General features: G+C 45.4%; 1 protein-coding gene across 2 annotated transcripts in view; it reads right to left on the bottom strand.

Moving 5' to 3' along the window:
- Window positions 1–631: 631 nt before the first annotated feature.
- The window catches only part of LOC127657961 (sodium-dependent noradrenaline transporter-like), a 45,846-nt gene continuing 27,069 nt past the window's right edge, over window positions 632–19,408 (bottom strand). For both annotated transcript variants that reach the window (XM_052147005.1, XM_052147013.1), the window contains exons 10-15: window positions 19,217–19,345; window positions 11,486–11,585; window positions 9,023–9,123; window positions 8,628–8,795; window positions 7,036–7,107; window positions 632–2,871 (exon numbers count right to left, since the gene is read on the bottom strand). In XM_052147005.1, coding sequence (XP_052002965.1) covers window positions 2,848–2,871; window positions 7,036–7,107; window positions 8,628–8,795; window positions 9,023–9,123; window positions 11,486–11,585; window positions 19,217–19,345 — 594 coding nt within the window. In that variant the 3' untranslated portion in view covers window positions 632–2,847. The remainder of the gene's footprint in view (window positions 2,872–7,035; window positions 7,108–8,627; window positions 8,796–9,022; window positions 9,124–11,485; window positions 11,586–19,216; window positions 19,346–19,408) is intronic.

A 19,408-nucleotide genomic window follows, 5' to 3' on the forward strand; every position in this document is an offset into this window, starting at 1 on the left:
AATAGAGCAATAACTTGTAGTAATGCAGTGCTTTATCAATATGTTTATGCGTTGGGCTAACGCAAACAATAACTGATTGGGTGTTTACCACCGAACTTTGGGCTATGATCGCTAACATAAATCAACTCAAATTCCTTCTCTGATTTTGATTTTTTACTACAAAGCGGTGATGGGCGTTCCGTTTCCGACAATCTCTGCACAGAGTATACCAATCACAACTGACTGGGTCATCTGACCAATCACCGCAGATTAGCGTCACGCAAAGGAGGGGTTTGGAAAAATGAGTCATTGAACGAATCATATGGGAGTCGGTGAGCAAATCAGGTAAACATAAATGCATATTATAAGATAACAAAAGTGTTTTTTGTCATTGCATGCATGTAAAACTGTTGTTGGGGACTCCCAAAACAATATTAGGAACATTTGAAATGCCATAATAGGTGCCCTTTAAGAGGATAATTTTCCAATCCAGGTGATGAACTGACCAAGGGTCATATTATTATTTAAACAGTAGGGACACACGCTTGGCTTCTGTATAACCTCAGCGTGCCTGGCAAAGACACAAGTAATTAGAACACACACAAAAGTAGAATGCTATAAAGAAAGACACAAAAATGGCTCTGTCTGACAGTATATAGTCTATTTTATATTTATGACCAGAGGACTATTAAGAAAAGTCCATGTGCATTTCTTAAGGGTGACACAAAATTGGTATGCAGTGTCAAGTTCGTATTGTTAAAAACAAAATAACAAAAAAGCTCCATTAAGAGCAGACAAAAACACATTTCTGTCTGTCTGTGTACTGGAAAGGACTTTATTGTTATAATGTGCATATTTTAACTTTTCCACATATAATTGTCACACAATCAAAAGGACAAATTTTTATTTGTACACACAGTATTCTGTAAGCATCGCTCAGAAATGCCAGAGCTGCTCTGTTTACATTCATGTGGCTACGTCACTTCCGGTTACACTTAATAATACATCTCTGAATATTCATATCTTTACTAATATCACACAGCATGATATAACAATAGACACTTTATGCTTAAAATGTTTTACATTCACGTTTTATAAAGAATTTGATACACACAATATTAGATATTTAACAAAAGAATATATTTGTACCTCTTTATATTTCATAATCCACGTTGTTTGCATCCTACCAGTGACCATGTTTAATTTGTTTTGTATTTGAAAGGATTCTATGCATGAATAAATAAAACAGAAACAAACAGAGATGCCATAATTGGAGTAAATTTGGCACTTCAGAATGTTGGTGAAAATGTCCTTCAAACAAGAAAGCCACGGCGAATCACAAAATGTATTTGTCATCTCAAGATAAAGACCACATAGGTTAGACAGATCATTGATTTTGACTGGTTTGAAAACAAAGAGACATAGTCTGTTACCTATATGCAAACACAAAACCCTTAAAAAAGGCTTGAAATGTTCAAACAGATCACAAGAGCTTAATTAATTGAACAGAATTTGACAGTGTATAGTGGAATTTGAAAACAAACTGTATTTCTTGGATTCAGAAATTTTGAATGGAACTTGTGTCATGTCAAACAGAATTCAAATTAAATAAGCTAACCCTCTGCTTAACGTTTCAGAGCACTAGTTCACTTTCAACAAAGTGATTCAATGAGTCCTTGAATTGTTCTGTGTGTTTGTTCTATTGATTTTGAAGCAATACAAAAATGATTATTTTGAAAGGGCAAAAACGTTTTAGCAAAGGTAGCAAATTTGTCCTGTAGTAACATATGTTAGTATAATAATAATTGTTATAATAATAAAAGGCCATATCCATTACCAGAAAAAATAAATAATCCTTTTACATAAAGAAAGAAGAAAAAAAAAGAAAGAATGAATGAAGAGCCCTGTAGCACAACATGAGGCAGCACGTTGGAACAAGTCTCGGTATATTTTGAAAGCTACAAGTATAAAGTTCTCGTGTCATGGAGATTATTGAGGCTCTCTCCTCAGTGAACATCCCTGCACTCTCTACATGAGGACGAGTGACTTAATGGCAGGAAGTTTATGGCTAGATAAGGCACTGGCACAGTGGTGTGTCTACTTTATGAGGTGTGTCAAAAAAGGAAAAGATGTTCTTGAGATAATCCACAGTGGACCCTTGATAAAAGCCAGCTGTTAAAAAAAAAAAAAATTCTTGGAAAACAAGGTAAAATTTGAGAAACTCACACAGCTGTACACCAACTTAGAACAATGACTACAAAATGCTCCAAACCTGCTATATCGAGTTAAAGATCTCCTAGAATGTCAAGGGATGATCTACAGTGTATGTTAACCTGTTACACATACTTACTGTACTCCATATACTGTAAACACACACCATTTCCCAGCTATATAGCCAGTTGAATATAGCTGTAGTGTTTTTCTGTATACACTTTTCGCAAACAATTATCCAAAACGTCATCAAAGTAAAACTAGAACAACCTAATCATTGTTTAATAATAAAAAAAAGGATTTTACTTGTATTTTTCATAAATACAGTTTGAGGAGTTTTTTTTTTTTAGGTCTTTTGAGGTGTGTTATGACTAAGGTGTATGAATAAAAGAAATATAGGCACATCATTAAATTCGCCTACAATACAAAATAAACTCAAATCCACAATTGAACACAAATGGAGCAGTCTGGACAGTACAGTGTGTGTGGTGTAGAGAAATTCACATAGCCATTGCTTCATTCTGTCCTTTTCTCAGGGGAAACTTTTCATTTGGTAAGAGACATTTTAAGAAACCTTTCTCTCCCACACACACACACACCATATCTTCTCAGGAATTCAAGTAGCATTTGAGAGGGCACTCCCACCTGGCCCCTTAATCAGATGGATAACCAATGTCGGAGCTGGAAAAACAAGACAAAAACATACAATTGTAAAACAAAAATATAAAAATAAATTTGAGACACAACATTCTTTGTGAAAAGGCTATGCTCAACACAGTAATATGCTGCCTTAGTCATTCATAAAACGCATTCCCCACCACTTTTTTATTATTATTCTTTTTTTGTTGTTGCTAATTTGGGTATGCTTTCAACTACCAGTTACAGTATAGTACACTCAGCTTTATTTAAAACTGCACTAGTGAAGTTTTCTTTTGGCTCAATTTAAATTATTCAGTGAGTACATAAAAAAATCCATGTTCAAAACTGTGTTTTTGCCTTACCCTGATTTACTTCAGTCATAACATCACACTTACCTACACACATGATTTATTGATATGGGAAATTGCATTTTAACATAATTTGTCCTTGTGTGTATATGTCATGTCAGTAAGCACAGTGTTTATAGGTTTTCTGGTAACATTTAGCAATAATCATGAATTCTGAGTATTGTATAACATTGCTGTTGTGTGTGTGTGTGTCGATTTAGATTCTTAGCACAGTTTTTTTTTTTTACTATAAAACGTATGAATTGTGTTTTGTTACATCCATTTTTAATTTATTGCCACAACAAATGTATGATGAAAAGACGTATTAGTGTAATTGTTATGTTACATATTTCTGCATATGATTTTTTGAATTCATATCAGCCATATCACGGGTTTCAACTCTTAAACAGAGGATATTTTATGTGTTCCCCCTTGTGTCACTCAATATTGTGTCAATGTAGTGACACTTGGGGTTGCTCTTGGGAGCCCTAAAACACCTCAGATCTGTGAGAAAAGGCCAATGAAAATTGGTGAGTGGAATTTGCATTCCACTCCCCTGGACATATGGGTATAAAAGGAGAAGGACTGCCCACTCTCATTCAGATATTTTCTTCAGAGCCGAGCAGTTGTGTATCAGCGAGCTGAATACTACTGCTGTTCCATTCACCTCGAAGAAGCGTATGCTGTTGAATATACGGCACATTCCAGCAGCATTATCTCCTTCTGCATTCCTAGTGCAGATTACGAGAATATTTCTGCTAAAAGAGTATATTTCCTTGTTAAGAGCAAACATATTGACGTGAACGTTTTTTGAAAGACACATCTCTATAAAGATGCCTTACCGTTTTTGCGTGATTCCTGGATGCAGTCGTTATCTCTCCACCTCCGATGGCCACGGGCACTGCCTCACGTGTCTCAGCAGCGATCATACTGAGGCAGCATTTGTGGATGATTCATGTTCTCATATGAGAATATGACCATGGCAACGTTGCGGTCACTGCATTCCTTCTTCCTGGGGAAAGTTGCTCCAGCCGCCGCCGTGCAGCGCCTTTTACCTACGGTACGAGGCCGGCCCGGCTGGCGCTGAAGGCGATTTGGAAAGATCAATGGGCGTGGTCTTGCCGGGTAAATCCCATAGGAACTCCTGTTCACAGCATGCTCGTTTGCCCCAGTTGAGTTCTGAGATGGGACCAGCTCGCCTCAAGACCAGCTTAACCTCTTTCGGGCTCGTGAGCAGGATGAGTTCTCGATTGCTCTATCTATGATTGCTCTGGTGATTTCAGATGCCGAGGACTCAACTGGGCTGCCACATTTTGGTCTGCCGACCCAGTCTGAGGCTGACATAGAGCTGAACACTATGCTTGCCCGGGCCGCTGACCACTTTTCTAGCAGTTCTCGGCGGTGAAGAAGCAGATGGAGGCGTGGCACGGCTCAAGATCCCGTACCCCATCTGCTCGCCTAGGGTATCCCCCTGCAGCGACGAAAGCCCAGGCGGCTCAGCCATATGAGGCTCCCCATTTGAGGATGAAGCCTCCATTCACTGTACAGAGGATTCCCCCTGAACAGCAAATCTGCTCCCCTGTTCATTACTCCTAGAAGCTCACAAAGTTTGTCAGTAGCAAAGTGTTCTTTTCTCTCAGTGCGGAAGCCCAAACTCCCCTCACTGCTCTGCCCTTGACAACCGCACACCAGCCTGTGAGAGATCCATCTGTCGTCACCACATTTCTCATCAGAATAGGACCCAACATGCACCCTGCCCTGAGAAAGGACAGGGCTCTCCAATCAGAGAGTCTTCATGCATTCTGTCAAAATGCTTTTCATCAATGATGGTGATGGCCCAAGCTTGGGGACCCTTTCCAGTTCTGAAATTCCCTCATTCACAACAATTCCAGGTGAACCACGACCACTGTTGAGGCTATCAAGTCCAGCAGCCGGAGACACATCAGAGTTCAGCCTGAGCCCCAGATAAATTATTTCTTACGAGGGAATAAGACAGCTCTTTGCTTGGTTTATGTTGAATCCCAAGCTCACCAAATGTGTCACCAGTGTGCTTGTATCTCTCCCCGCTTGCAGCTGAGATGGCATGCATACGAGCAGATTGTCAGCATAAGCAGACACTCTGATTCCCGAATTTCTTAACGTCAGAGACACCTCTACACATTTCATGAATACTCGAGGTGCAAGAGAAAGTCTAAAAGGGATTTTCCCATACTCGTAAACTATAACCTGAAAAGCAAACCTGACATTTTTCCTGTGAGCAGGAAATATGTCTTTGTGAAAATAAGCATCTCAGAGATCTACTGATATAAAACAGTCTCTGTGATAAATAGAATGAGTTCTGAAAATGGTGAGCATTTTGAAATAACATTTTCTGAGGTGTTTGTTTAGGTTCTGCAAATCTAAAATGGGACGGCAACCTCCCTCTCTCTTGGGAAATACCAGAAGTAAAAACCCTGATGGCTTTCTTCTACCGGTATCTTTCTTATAACTTCTTTGCTCAGTAAAGAGGATATCTCTTCCTCGAATAGCTGAGCTGATTCTCTTTGAGTCACTAACATGACCACTCCTTTAAACAAGAGGTTGTTTTACAGCAATTGCAGTCTGCAGCCCTTTTTCATAGTGGCTAAAACCCAGGACTGATCTGCGCATGTGCACCAGCGACAGTTTGATTGCTGCCCTGTGACAGAGTGATAAGGTCTATGTCTGCCTGCACCGGGAAAGGGGCACTATCCCCTTGTGTGCTCGGATGACAGGACTGATATAGAAAAAGTAATCGTCTCACTTTCCCACTAACTGGTCTTAAAACAGCAGAGGAAGTGCTGAAGAGACGTCATCCATCATTTTCCCCCATGTGCACGGGCTTTGAGAACTCTCCATAAACTCTTCTCCTGGGTGAGAGGAGAGACATAAGTCTGGTACGCTAAGTCCACCACAACATAAAATCTCTTAGCACAGAGCAGTGTAAAGAGTGGGTGAACTATTTTTCCTTCCTTTGTAGGGCGGGGTGAGTGCCTCAAAAGTAGGGGAAAAAACACTGAGAAGTGTTAAGAGTTTCCACAGAAGGCAGAGAGAGAAAACTCACCTTACTGCATTAGTTTCGCTCTCTCTCACAGAGAAAAAGAAAGCCACTCAACAAACAAAGAAGAATAATTGCATCCGTTACCTTGAGGCTCCGTCAATTAACTGCTTAACAAAAATTCACAAGAAAAATGCATCTACTGAGGACCACTTCTCAAATATCTTGAACGAGGCAGCTGCAGCTAGCTGGGGTTTATATTTTGGAGGCGGGACTCCCCGATTGCTACAGCGATTGGTCTTAGGCGTTCCCATAGTGAAATACCAAATGAGTGTTAAAAAGAGAACCCAGCTCGAGCTATTACGCACAATTTTTGTTGCTTTGAATTAAGACTATATATAATAAGACTTTTAAACGTGCACATGTATATATGTATATAGTATGTATAATTTAATTAATTTTGTTTTTATTCAATGTTTATAAGGACACTGGGAGTTTGTGCATACGCGTGGTCAGGTCCTAAATTTATGTGTACATTTAAAATACATTTTAGTGCAAACTTATTGATGGAGCATGATTTCTGTGTGAAAACATTTGTGCACAGATTTCACACACAATACGTGCAAACACACGGTTAGTGAATGAGAAAGTTACCACAGATGTCAGTAGAGAGCTCAAAAGTTCCGTAATACAGCTTTAAAACCTTTTATTATGCTCCACAGAATTCTGTAGATTTTCCCTCAAAATCAGCACAGAAAATTTGAAAAAAGTCAGCAGATTCCGTATGGTCCTAGTAACAGATTTTTGCAATGGAACCATTAGCGCATTGTGCTTGAGTCTTACCGTGAACTGCCTGACATTACCCTCAGCCACCATGTGATGTTCATGTTCTGGAGTAATGCAGTATGCTATCCTCTGAAATGAAGAAGGTTGAGAAAACATAGTGAACTTGCAAGCATAAACACACAGCAATAATGACGCACAGATCCAAACAAAAACTTAATCATCTGCTTAGCAACAGATAGCTGAAGGGAAATGTGCCATTTTAGTTTTCAAATGTTAGATTATCTCTGAAACCATTTAAGACAGAAGGGTGTTTGTGGAAAATGTGAGTGTACAGTATACAAGCACTAAGCCAGATGTCAGTAGCATGTTTGTGGCTTTGGAAAGTAACTTTTACAGTTTAATCTAATATTTAGAATCTGGGACCTCACAAAAAATGAATTGAGCCAAAGATATGGACATTAATCTGAATTTAATTGAGCAGAAATGTATATAGTGGTCCCAACTACTGTATTGACACTTAACACACACTTAAAAATTTAACCAAGTGGCATTTATTGTAAGTTAAAATAGCACAAGCACATTTTACATTCAAAACAAGTCATTAAAGATGTTTGTTAGGTTTTAAATGAAAATGTAAGATATACAGCTCAAAATGAAGACGGTTATCAAGATTAATTATACAATTTGTAGAACTATGCACATAGTTATTGTGAAACTATACACCTGTCATTACTTTGATACCATGTCTGGGAGAAAATTGACGTCATTCATTCACTAAAATGATCTTGGAAACATTGTTTTTGTTAAAAGCAATTGCAAGCATGGTTCAGAAAAGTTAGTGGAAAAAGTCTAGCATCATTTGTTTGCTGATGCTAATAGGATATTTTGTTATCTAATGCAATGAAATTCATACATTTGTTAATATTAATACATGTAAATACTTATATTTTTAAAACATAAAAAAATGTAAATTAGTGCTGTCATTCGATTCTTTTTTTTTTCTTCTTTTTTTCTCCCTTTTTCTCCCCAATTTGGAATGCCTAATTCCCAATGTGCTCTAAGTCCTCGTGGTGGCGTAGTGACTCACCTCAATCTGGGTGGTGGAGGACGAATCTCATTTGCCTCCACGTCTGAGACGTCAATCCACACATCTTATCATGTGGCTTGTTAAGTGCCATACCACAGAGCATTAACGCTGCTTTGAACTCGCCATGAATAGAGCTTGCAAACAAACACGTCTCATTCTGTGTTTTGGTGATAGTTAAGACTTCATAACAACCTCTACGGCTCTATCATAGGAGAGAGCATAACGGTCAACCAGCGTGTTACGATAGAATGTCTATGGGACCGCGAGTTATGCCATTTTTTGCCAAGCTTGTTGGCTCAAATTGGTAGAAGGGCTCTGGCCCTTTTGTGGTATGTGCCAGTGTAATGACTCCAGGCAGACACATTACAAAGGTTCCTCCCTTCTCACCAGTGTTTATGCTCTATTAACGTTAATTTCAAAGTAAATGTGTTAATTGCGATTAAGAAAAATGTACACGCTAAACTTTTTTAATTAATCGCATGTGTTAACATGTTAATTTTGACAGCCCCAATTAAAAAAAAAAAAAATTCTGGGTCGACTGTATATGTATATTGTTACTAACCTCCTTGAAGGTGCCTGGCATACTCAGGAACTTGTAGATGGCATAGATGGGTACAAACAGCATGGAAGACAAGGCTATGGACCAGCCCACCACATTTGACCAGTAAGGGAAAATATAGTCATCATATCTCAGGTCACTGGAAGTAACAATGCTGGCAATCACCACAAACTGCAAAACAAAAACTGGTTCACTATTCTGTAGAAAATCATTAAAATCTAATTTGTCATTTTTGTCAAAAGTCATTTTTATTTATTGACCATTACATATACAATAAAAGTTGTGTGAGGTAATAGTGGCAGAGAAAGGATAAATAATAATGAATCAAAATCAAGTAAATATTTATTGGATTGGGTGTTATGTTCATACTTTAAAATCTCCCCTTCATTTTCACTCACCAGTAAGAACGCTGGACTGACGAACTTCCAGCAAAGCCTCCAGTAGATTCCTGGTTTGAAGCCCATCATGCGTTCAATATCCTCACTAAATCTGTCCACGCCTAAGGAATATACAGTACAAAGAAATTTGCAGCATCTGGATGTAATTTAAAGAAAAAGACACGTGAGACCTTTCTATGAATTGTGGCCTCTCTTCTTACAATATCAGGGTTGATCTGAACAATTTGTACTTTACTCTCAGGCATAACTGTGTTCAAAATGTATGTAATCAAATTAGAAGGAGATATGAGAAGTGTTGGAAGTCAGGAAGCAATGTCATGGAATGCAGGGCCGATAATCTTGAATGTTCTTTAATTTTGTACTTGTTTACTCTGGGGGGATGTTACTGATCTTTATAGTCATGAGATTGCTTTGAATCTTTCTTGAGTTATTGTGTAATAATATTACAGAATTAACATGACTGCCCTAATAGTGCACTACATGTAAGCAAACAATTTAGACATTTAGATTTTCAGAAAGTACCTTCAGTATTGAGTGCAACCTCTATGACACCAGAGGTTGTATTAAAGAGACATCCTACAGTAATTCTAGAATCCTGTCTTATCTGTTAGTAATCATGGCAATGTCACTCAGGACCTACAGTATATATGTCTTAGTCTTAAGACGTAAGATAGGAAGTTTCTGTAATACACAGAAATACGGCAACAGGAGTATACAGTAAATGCCCTCCCTCTTAATGCAAGAATTGCACATGCCTTGGTCTGAATTAATCATTTTCATAATGTTTAGATAACTTTATATAGATTTTTTGGTCATCCTTCAATCTTTATCAATTTCACAAGTTACATTCTTTGCAATGATGCTCTAAATTGTTAAGATAATGTAAGACAGAGACTTATATTGTAATGCATTTTTGTGGTGCACATCAATGCTGGTAACAAACATGCTCCTGGGGGCTCTAACACTGTGTATTTTAGGTACTTGAGGTCTTACTATTCTGAAAAACTCAACTCAACTCATTCAACTACTAATGAGATGAAACAGATATCATTTCCAAAATTTAAATTGTGCAGTGTTGTGGGTGATTAAAAAACACTATACAGATACTGCAAGGCTACTGCACACATTACCAGAAACCAGATTGCGAACCAGAATTATTTATTTGCAACTAAAAACAAGAAGCTGCATTTTAAAAGTTGGAAAATGTCTCGGGTTACTTGACTGTAACCCTTGTTCCCTGATAAAAGCGGAAACAGATGCTGCGCTGAAAAGCGCTTTGGGAACAACTTTAGGTGTGACCAGCTGTGAATATGTGTGCAACACGTCAATGAATATTGACCAGAATTTATAGCCTCTGCCAGTGACATCACTGGATGCACCTGTAGCAGGGCTATAAATAGATGCGTCACAGGTGCATCATCAGGTATTTTGTCTGAAGAGCAGTCCTGGGGCATCCCAGTGCGGCTTTTATCAGGGAACAAGGGCTACAATCAAGTAACCCGAGACATTCCCTTTCAAAAAGCTACACTTGCTGCGCTGAGTTAGCGCTTTGGGAACGAGAATACCCATGCCGCCGCACGGTGGATGTCCGGACCCCTTACGGTTGTGAAGTGTGCTCACAAGAGCGCAAGAGGTCTCAGACATGAGCTTGTGATGTCGACTCAAGGACATAAGAGCCCGGAGTGGCATGAACATCCGAATTTAAAAATCTAATGAATGTGTTCGGAGAGGACCAGCCTTCCGCATCACAAACATGCTGCAGAGGGACACCTCTAGCCAAGGCTTTAGAGGAGGCGACCCCTCTGGTAGAGTGAGCCCTGATACCTACTGGCAAAGCTTTACCACACACCTCGTAGGCCAGGGCAATAGCGTCCCTCACCCAATGCGACATAGTCTGCTTGGTGGCAGCTGCCCCCTGTTGCGGCCCCCATGGCAAATGAGTAGTTGCCCTGACTTACGCCACTGGCTAGTGCGGTGGACATAAGTCTGAAGGGCACGGACTGGACAAAGCCTGTGAAGTCTTTCCTGCTAACAGATTATCATTACATGTCTCTATAATGTATAAAATCAATGTAATTGTGAATTAGGTTGTTTCTTACTAGATCACTTGAGAAATGTAATATTTCTGAAAAGCACAGTACACTAAAAATTGTTTCTCAGTTAACCTAAAAAAAAGTGCTCCATGTGGTAACATCTAAATTAGTTAAGAAAGTACATTTTATTTATCTAACTATACTAACCAAATTATGCTACACTACAAAAGCAATTTGTATGGGTTTGATCAAGTACAAATAGACCTTAAAGTCAACAAATCAGGTTACCACTTTTTCATTATATAGTGGAAGCAGATCCATAAACATATAAGTTCTTTACACTCATATTATGATACTCATGATGACTTTGTGGCATAAACAATGAGTAATTATAAGATGTGTAAAACACATTTATGAAGCATCCACTCACCATAGAACCAAGACACTCCAATGGCCTCAATCAGCACACCAAATAGAATGGATGTCCCTGCAGCATACTTGTCCAACAAGGTCAACACATAGATCCCACCCTGTTATGGCCGATATACAACAAAGAAAAACTTTAGATGAGGGCCTGCACTGAGCTGCTGGATAAAAGGCTGCAAACATTTTATTTAAAAAATGAACATCTCCAATTTATGAAATCACATGGGTTACACCATGTGAATCTAAAGACACTGGCCCTCTCTTTCCTCTTCCACAAATTAAAATGTGACATACAAATAGAGGCAAAAGAACACACACACACTCACGTTGGTGTGGCTATCCTTATGAGGACTCTCCATAAACATAATGATTTTATACTGTACAAACTATAGATTAAATTCATTTATACATTTTCAAATAAACAACGTTTAATATGTGATGTGATTTAGAAAAGCCCTCATAAACGTTTGGTTACGTATGTAACCTCCGTTCCCCGAGGGAGGGAACGACATGTTGTGTCGGAGAAGCGACACTAGGGGTCTCTCTTGAGCGCCGATATCCACCTCTGATCTATGAAAAAAGGCCAATGAGAGTCGGCAGCAGGTATTTGCATGTCCCGCCCCCGGACATACGGGTATTTAAGCGGCGCAAATACGGGAGTTCATTCAGGATTTTTCTGAGGAGCCGGAAGTGGTCCGGCCTCAACAGTGGCTCGGTTCAGCGACATGGCGGAGGAAAGACACAACGTGTCGTTCCCTCCCTCGGGGAACGGAGGTTACATACGTAACCAAACGTTCCCCTTCTGTCGCTCTCTCCACGTTGTGTCGGAGAAGCGACACTAGGGGACCCATTCCAATCTTGCCATGCGCTGAACCGTGTACGTGAACCGCCGATACAGAGGCGGGCAGGGATTTCATCCAGTGCTGCGCATCGTCTGTACCTGGCTGCACGTACCCTTCCCCAATGCCCCATAAGAACATCGGAATCCTTCTAGTTACCCTGGGAGGGGAACAAGGCGATGTTTGCCAACATGGGAACTTTTCTCTCTATGTTTCTCGCATAGAGCAATCACGGCCGGGGCCCTTATACGCATATAGGGTAGGGGGTCTTACCCAGACCCTGCGGAGACCACACCTGCCCTTTTTCTTGGGGAGGAAATGTGGTAGACACGTCACACGGCCGTCTTAGGGCTCGTGTGGAAAGTATGGTGCAGTGGTAGATCCAGCCTCGAAAGGGGGGAGTTGCTACAGCACGGCGACCGGGGCAGCTGTAACTGCCTAAGGGAGACACAGGGGTCCGCTCGTAAGGGGACAGAACCGTGGAATTACACACAGGGGGAGTCCGAGCAGGAGGCGTTACCTGTGGAGCACCTATACCAGTACAGGGTAGCCATCAGGGTACCCGCAGTGGCTTGGGTCGGCGAGTTCCTCCGCTGAACCGTGGACCCGGAGGGCTGGGGAGGAATCGACCAGGGTCCCGACTCGGAGTGGGGCGCCCTGGGAAGAAGGTGCACTACTTTACCTTGACGTCAGGAAAAGGGCGCTGGGCGCAAGCGATCCACCCGGCCGGTCGGTCTACGTGTTACCGAGTTCTTCGGGCTCAGACCTGACAAAACACGAGATGCAACCGACTCAACGCGGAGGTTGTAAAACCTCGCAAAGGTGTTGGGTGTTGCCCAACCCGCAGCTCTACAGATGTCTGCTAGGGAGGTGCCCTTGGCCAGTGCCCACGAGGACACAACACCCCTTGTTGAGGGTAGGGGCACGGCCTGGGTGTGATAAGCCAGTGTGATGGCGTCGACAACCCAGTGGGCGAGCCTTTGTTTGGAGACGGCATTCCGTTTCTGCCGTCCCCCAAAGCAGACAAAGAGCTGCTCAGAGCGTCTGTTGCTCTGTGTGCGGTCCAGGTAAATGCGCAGGGCGCGCACTGGACATAGCAACGAAAGGCCTGGGTCTGCCTCCTCCCGGGGCAGCGCTTGCAGGTTCACTACCTGATCTTGGAAGGGTGTGGTAGGAACCTTGGGCACATAGCCCGGTCGCGGTCTTAGGATCATAGATGTATCTGCCGGAACGAACTCCAGGCAAGTGTCGCTGACAGAGAACGCTTGCAGGTCCCCGACCCTCTTGATAGAGGCGAGCGCGATCAGCAGGGCCATCTTAAGTGAGAGGGCCCTGAGTCCAATTGATTCAAGCGGCTCGAAGGGAGGTCTCTGGAGTCCTGCCAAGACTACCAAGAGATCCCAGGAGGGAACTAGGCCTGGCCGGGAGCGATTCAACCTCCGGGCGCCTCTCAGGAACCTGAGGATCAGGTCGTGCTTACCCAAAGACTTGCCGTCTACAGGATCGTGGTGGGCGGCAATGGCGGCAACATACACCTTGAGGGTGGACAGGGACAGCCTCCTGTCCAGCCTCTCCTGTAGGAACAGGAGCACTGACTTGATCGCGCATATCTGCGGGTCTTCAGTTCGGGAAGAACACCAATCTGCGAACAAGCGCCACTTTAGGAAGTAAAGGTGCCTGGTAGAGGGGACTCTGGCTTGGTTGATTGTATTCACAACGGTCGCCGGTAAGCCGGCTAGCTCTTCCGCATCCCGTCCAGGGACCAGACATGGAGGTTCCAGATGTCTGGGCGCGGGTGCCAGAGCATGCCCCGTCCCTGAGAGAGGAGGTCCTTTCTCAGGGGAATTCGCCAGGGAGGAGCTGTCGCGAGAAGTCTGAGTTCCGAGAACCAAGTCCGAGTGGGCCAGTAGGGGGCCACTAACGTGACTTGCTCCTCGTCCTCCCTGACCTTGCACAGCACCGGTGCAAGAAGGCTCACTGGGGGAAATGCGTACTTGTGCAGCCCCAAGGGCCAGCTGTGTGCCAGCGCGTCTGTCCCGAGGGGAGCCTCTGTTAGGGCGTACCAGAGCGGGCAGTGGGAGGTTTCCTGGAAGGCAAACAGGTCTACCTGGGCCTTGCCAAACCGTTCCCAAATCAGCTGGACCGACTGGGGGTGAAGCCTCCACTCCCCGCCGGGCAGGCGTTGTCGTGATAGCGCGTCCGCTACGACGTTGAGCTTGCCGGGGATGTGAGTGGACTTGAGTCACTGCTGGCTCCATAGGAGGAGACGGCGGGTGAGTTGTGACATGTGGCGGGAGCGTACGCCACCTTGGCGGTTTATGTACGCCACCAACGTGGTGCTGTCCGATCTCACGAGGACATGTTTGTCCCCAACTAACGGGAGGAACTTCCTGAGAGCAAGAAGGACGGTCAGCAACTCCAGGCAATTGATGTGCCAACGCACCGGGGCCCCTTTCCAACAGCCCGCTGCTGCGTGCCCGCTGCACACGGCACCCCACCCGGACCGGGAGGCGTCGGTTGTGACCAGAACGCGTCGGGACACCTGCTGCAGGGGCACTCCTGCCCGTAAAAAGCAGAGGTCTGTCCAGGGTCGGAGTGTTTTGAGGCAGGCGGGGCTGATCCTTACCCGATGCGTGCCATGGTGCGATGTTTGTCTCGGGACTCGAGTCTGGAGCCAGTGCTGGAGTGGTCTCATATGCATCAACCCCAGCGGCGCGACCGCCGCAGAGGACACCATATGCCCCAGGAGCCTCTGGAAAAGTTTTAGAGGGACCGCTGTGCCTGGCTTGAAGGAAGCGAGGCAGTCCAGCACCGACTGAGCATGCTCGCTCATGAGACGTGCTGTCATTGAGACTGAGTCTAACTCCAACCCGAGAAAAGAGATGCTCTGAACCGGAGTGAGCTTGCTCTTTTCCCAGTTGACCTGAAGCCCCAAGCGGCTGAGGTGCCGGAGCACCTGGTCTCTGTGCGGATGCCGGCTACTCGTAGCGGGGCAAGGGCCGCCTCTGCGACCTTCGTGAAGACGCGAGGGGACAGAGACAGGCCGAAGGGGAGGACTTTGTACTGAAACGCCTGGCCGTCGAACGCAAACCGTAAGAAGGGTCGGTGTCGTGGCAGAATTGAGACGTGGAAGTACGCGTCCTTCAGGTCTACCGCTGCGAACCAATCTAGATGCTGAACACCAGCCAGAATATTTCTCTGCGTGAGCATTTTTAACGGGATTTTTAACAAGGCCCAATTGAAAACTCGCAGGTCCAGGATTGGTCGTAAGCCGCTGCCTTTCTTGGGTACAATGAAGTAAGGGCTGTAGAAACCCTTCCTCATTTCGGTTGGAGGGACGGGCTCTACCGCGCCCTTGGCTAAGAGGGTCGCGATTTCCGTGCTCAGGGAACTGGCATGCTCGCCGTGTACTGTGGAAAAGCGGACGCCCCTGAAGGGGGGCAGGAGCCGGGCAAACTGAATTGCGTAACCGAGTCGAATGGTCCGGTGCAGCCAGCGTGATGCGTTGGGAAGCGAAAGCCACGCTTCCCAGCTCTGCGCTAGGGGCACCAAAGGGACAAGTATTTTGGACGTACCCGGCGGGGCCTCGCAGCGGGGCGGAAGAGGTAGTGCAGCGTCGGGCGGCTTCGTTGCGGCCTGAGGCTGAGGTGCTGAGAATAGACTCAAAGCACTTACCTTGCTCCGTGCACCCGACAGGGGGCGGGTCTGTGACTGAGGAGGAGGTCTGATGCTGGCGTCCTCTGGACTCGTCTGAACCGACCGGCCGGGGAACAGTCGTGGGCAGGCGGAAGGCGGGATCGCCGCGTCCGGTGTACCGGGACTGTCGTAATCTAAAAGCCGTGTGAACGGCATTTGCGGGCCAGGTGACCCAGAGGCAAAGGAAATAGCTCTTTTATTGAGAATGTGGGTACCACAGCCCCCGTCAGGGGGTGTGGCAAATGAAAAAACAAAGGATTCTCCTCCCGGCCCTCCACCGGGGGACGGAGCGGTCTTACCACCTTCGGAGCTAACGTCTTCGGCTCTGGGTCGGCTGTCTCAGGAACGCTTGGGAGCCTTCCGGGTCCTAGAGGGGGTTCGTGAGACAGGGGCGTGTGCCGCCTGCGGGGTGCTCGACGCTGGGGCTGAGAGCTGGGCCCGGGTTGAGGCGGAGCAGGAGCTGGTTTCTTTGCAGGGGGACATCCTCGGCGGGCAGACGGGGCAGGGCCCGTAGCGGCAGGTCTGCGGCGGGGCATGAAGTGAGAGATGGCCTCCGTCTGCTTCTTCACCGCGGAGAACTGTTGGGCGAAGTCCTCGACGGTGTCGCCGAAAAGGCCAATCTGAGAGACAGGTGCGTCCAGGAAGCGGTTCTTGTCGGCCTCAAGCATCTCGACCAGATTGAGCCAAAGATGGCATTCCTGGACCACTAGGGTGGCCATCGCCTGTCCGAGTGCCTGCACTGTGGCCTTCGTCGCTCTCAGGGCGAGATCGGTCGCTGAGCGCAGTTCCTGCAGCACATCAGGATCAGGTCCACCCCCGTGCATGTTTCTGAGTGCTTTGTTCTGGTGGACTTGCAGGAGGGCCATCGCATGCAGGGCGGAGGCAGCACGTCCAGCCGCACTGTAGGCCTTCGCATTGAGCGAGGATGTTGTCCTACAGGGCTTGGATGGGAGTACGGGGCGGCCACGCCAGGAGGTAGGGCTACCGGGCATAGATGGTACGCAACTGCCCTATCGACCTGGGGAATCGCCCCGTATCCGTGGCGCTCTCCGCCGTCGAGGGTGGTGAAAGTGGAGCGGGTGGCACCTAGACGGGCGGAGAGCGGGGCTCTCCACGTAGATGTCAGCTCGTCATGCACCTCCGGGAAAAACGGGACCGGGGGGATGCGAGGCCGTTAATGGCGCGCTGCCCCCAGGAACCGGTCATCCAACCGTGAAGGCTGTGGGGAGGATGGAGGGTTCCAATCCAACCCCACGCTCACGGCGGCCCGGGAAAGCATGTCAGACATCTGAGCGTCGGCCTCAGCCTGGGCCTGCTGGCCCGAAGGCAGCAGTCCAGGGGAGTCCTCGGCATCAGACATCACACTCTCCGATGCAGCGGCGAGCTCATCTGCCGGGCTCGGAGGATAGACAGCCAGGCCGTGAGGCGAGCGCTATCGCCTGGCGTAAGCGGGACCAGCGAGCGTGTTGGGGAATGGGAGGTTCGCGAGGGGCTACCCGGCGAAACTGCACCCGCTGCCGCCCCCAAATCGCCCCCAGCACCAACCGTATCGTCCTCAATCCTGTGGGAAGAAGGAGCAATGCGGGGTGCAGCTGGGGTGGCTTGCTTTCTGTTGAAAGCAAGCCGCGACCACAACGTGGTCATGGTCATGTTTTCGCAGTGAGAACATGAGCCATCCACAAACGCCGCCTCGGTGTGATCGCGGCCCAAACACATGAGACTGTGGCCGTCTGAAGCGGAGAGCACTCTACCGCATCCAGGAAAAACACAGGGGCGGAAGGGCATCTTGAAAAAGACGCGTCCTGAAAAGGACGTTCAACGCCGCTGTGTTTTGCTCTTTTAGAGAAATTACTCTTTTAATAGGAATTTACTCTTTTAATACACAGTGTGTGTGTGTGTGTCTGCGCTGTCGAAGCGCTCAGGGGCAACAATGCACGCCGTGCAATGTGAAGGAGAAAGTCGCTGTTGTGCGCCGTCAAGATCCAACAGCATGCAGATCGTCAGAGGAAACAGGAACGTTTAAAGTGGTGTGTAACTCGCAGCAAACTGCAGACAAACCATCGGCTCTGAAGAAATTTTCTGAATGAACTCCCGTATTTGCGCCGCTTAAATACCCGTATGTCCGGGGGCGGGACATGCAAATACCGGCTGCCAACTCTCATTGGCCTTTTTTCATAGATCAGAGGTGGATATCGGCGCTCAAGAGAGACCCCTAGTGTTGCTTCTCCGACACAACGTGGAGAGAGCGACAGAAGGTGAACCAAATTTATAGCATAATACCCTTGTAATTACCAGTTTGTAACCTAAAAAAATTTCCTCATAAACCACCCAAAACTAAAATTCTTATAATAACTATAAAAAAATTAAGACTTAACGTACATACATAACGCAGGACTTTTAAGTATAAACAAGACCTAAACAGACTGGGGACTCTTATTTTAAAATGAATAAATGACAAAAAAACTACTGGCAAATATTGACAGAGTTTTGCAGATAACCGATAGTTCCAAAAAGTAACATCGGCATGATTAATCGGTAAAACCGATTTATCGGTCTACCTCTAAGTTTCATATTGTGATACTGCCTAAACACAAGATATTGTTGGACTTTAATTACATTAACCGAACATCCCTTATGGTTTTAGCAAAGGCTATGTTCATACTTACCTGTTTAATTTTAAAAATGCATTGATTTTGCTACATTTAGACCCAGGGCTGGACTGGGAAGAGAAATCGGCTCGAGATTTTACATAGCAACTGGCCCAAAAGTTGTTTTGGGGGTAGGGGAATCGCGGGCCTTTTCTGCATATCACGGCGCTGTTTTGTGGCCCATTCTCTATAACGCGGCGGCTCATTTTAGCTTATCGCGGCCTGTTTCGTGGCCGACACACCGGCCCGCTCGGTTACAAAGTGCGTCGGCCCACCGAGAAAATGCCCGTTATGCCAGATTACTAGTCCAGTCCTGTTTACACCTCTCATCCACACTAGAATTGTGTTTTCTTCCACCGAAAAGGGAGACTTTCAAAAATGCCTCCACAACCACATACTTTGGAAAAAACAATGACTTTAGGAAACAGAGAATTGAAAATTCAACAGATTGGCATAGATGTGGCCAAAGTCTAACTTTGGTGACTGAAGAGCACACAATGTCAGAAAATATTATTTATAATGTTCATGTTATAGTGTCCAAACAAGACTTACATTTGTGACACAAATGAGGGCTACCAGGAATGTCCCAAATGCTGTAGCGAATGTAAATAACTTTCTATTCCTCTTGAGGATTTTGAAGTCATCTGAGAGCCCTGTGATGACTGCCTCCATGCCGCCCATCTAAACAGGAAAATACATCAAGCATTGTTTGTATGCTGGGAGTAGATTTTAGAGCCACACAAT

This window comes from Xyrauchen texanus, chromosome 2, assembly GCF_025860055.1.
Source record: "Xyrauchen texanus isolate HMW12.3.18 chromosome 2, RBS_HiC_50CHRs, whole genome shotgun sequence".
NCBI classification, from domain to species: Eukaryota; Metazoa; Chordata; class Actinopteri; order Cypriniformes; family Catostomidae; genus Xyrauchen; species Xyrauchen texanus.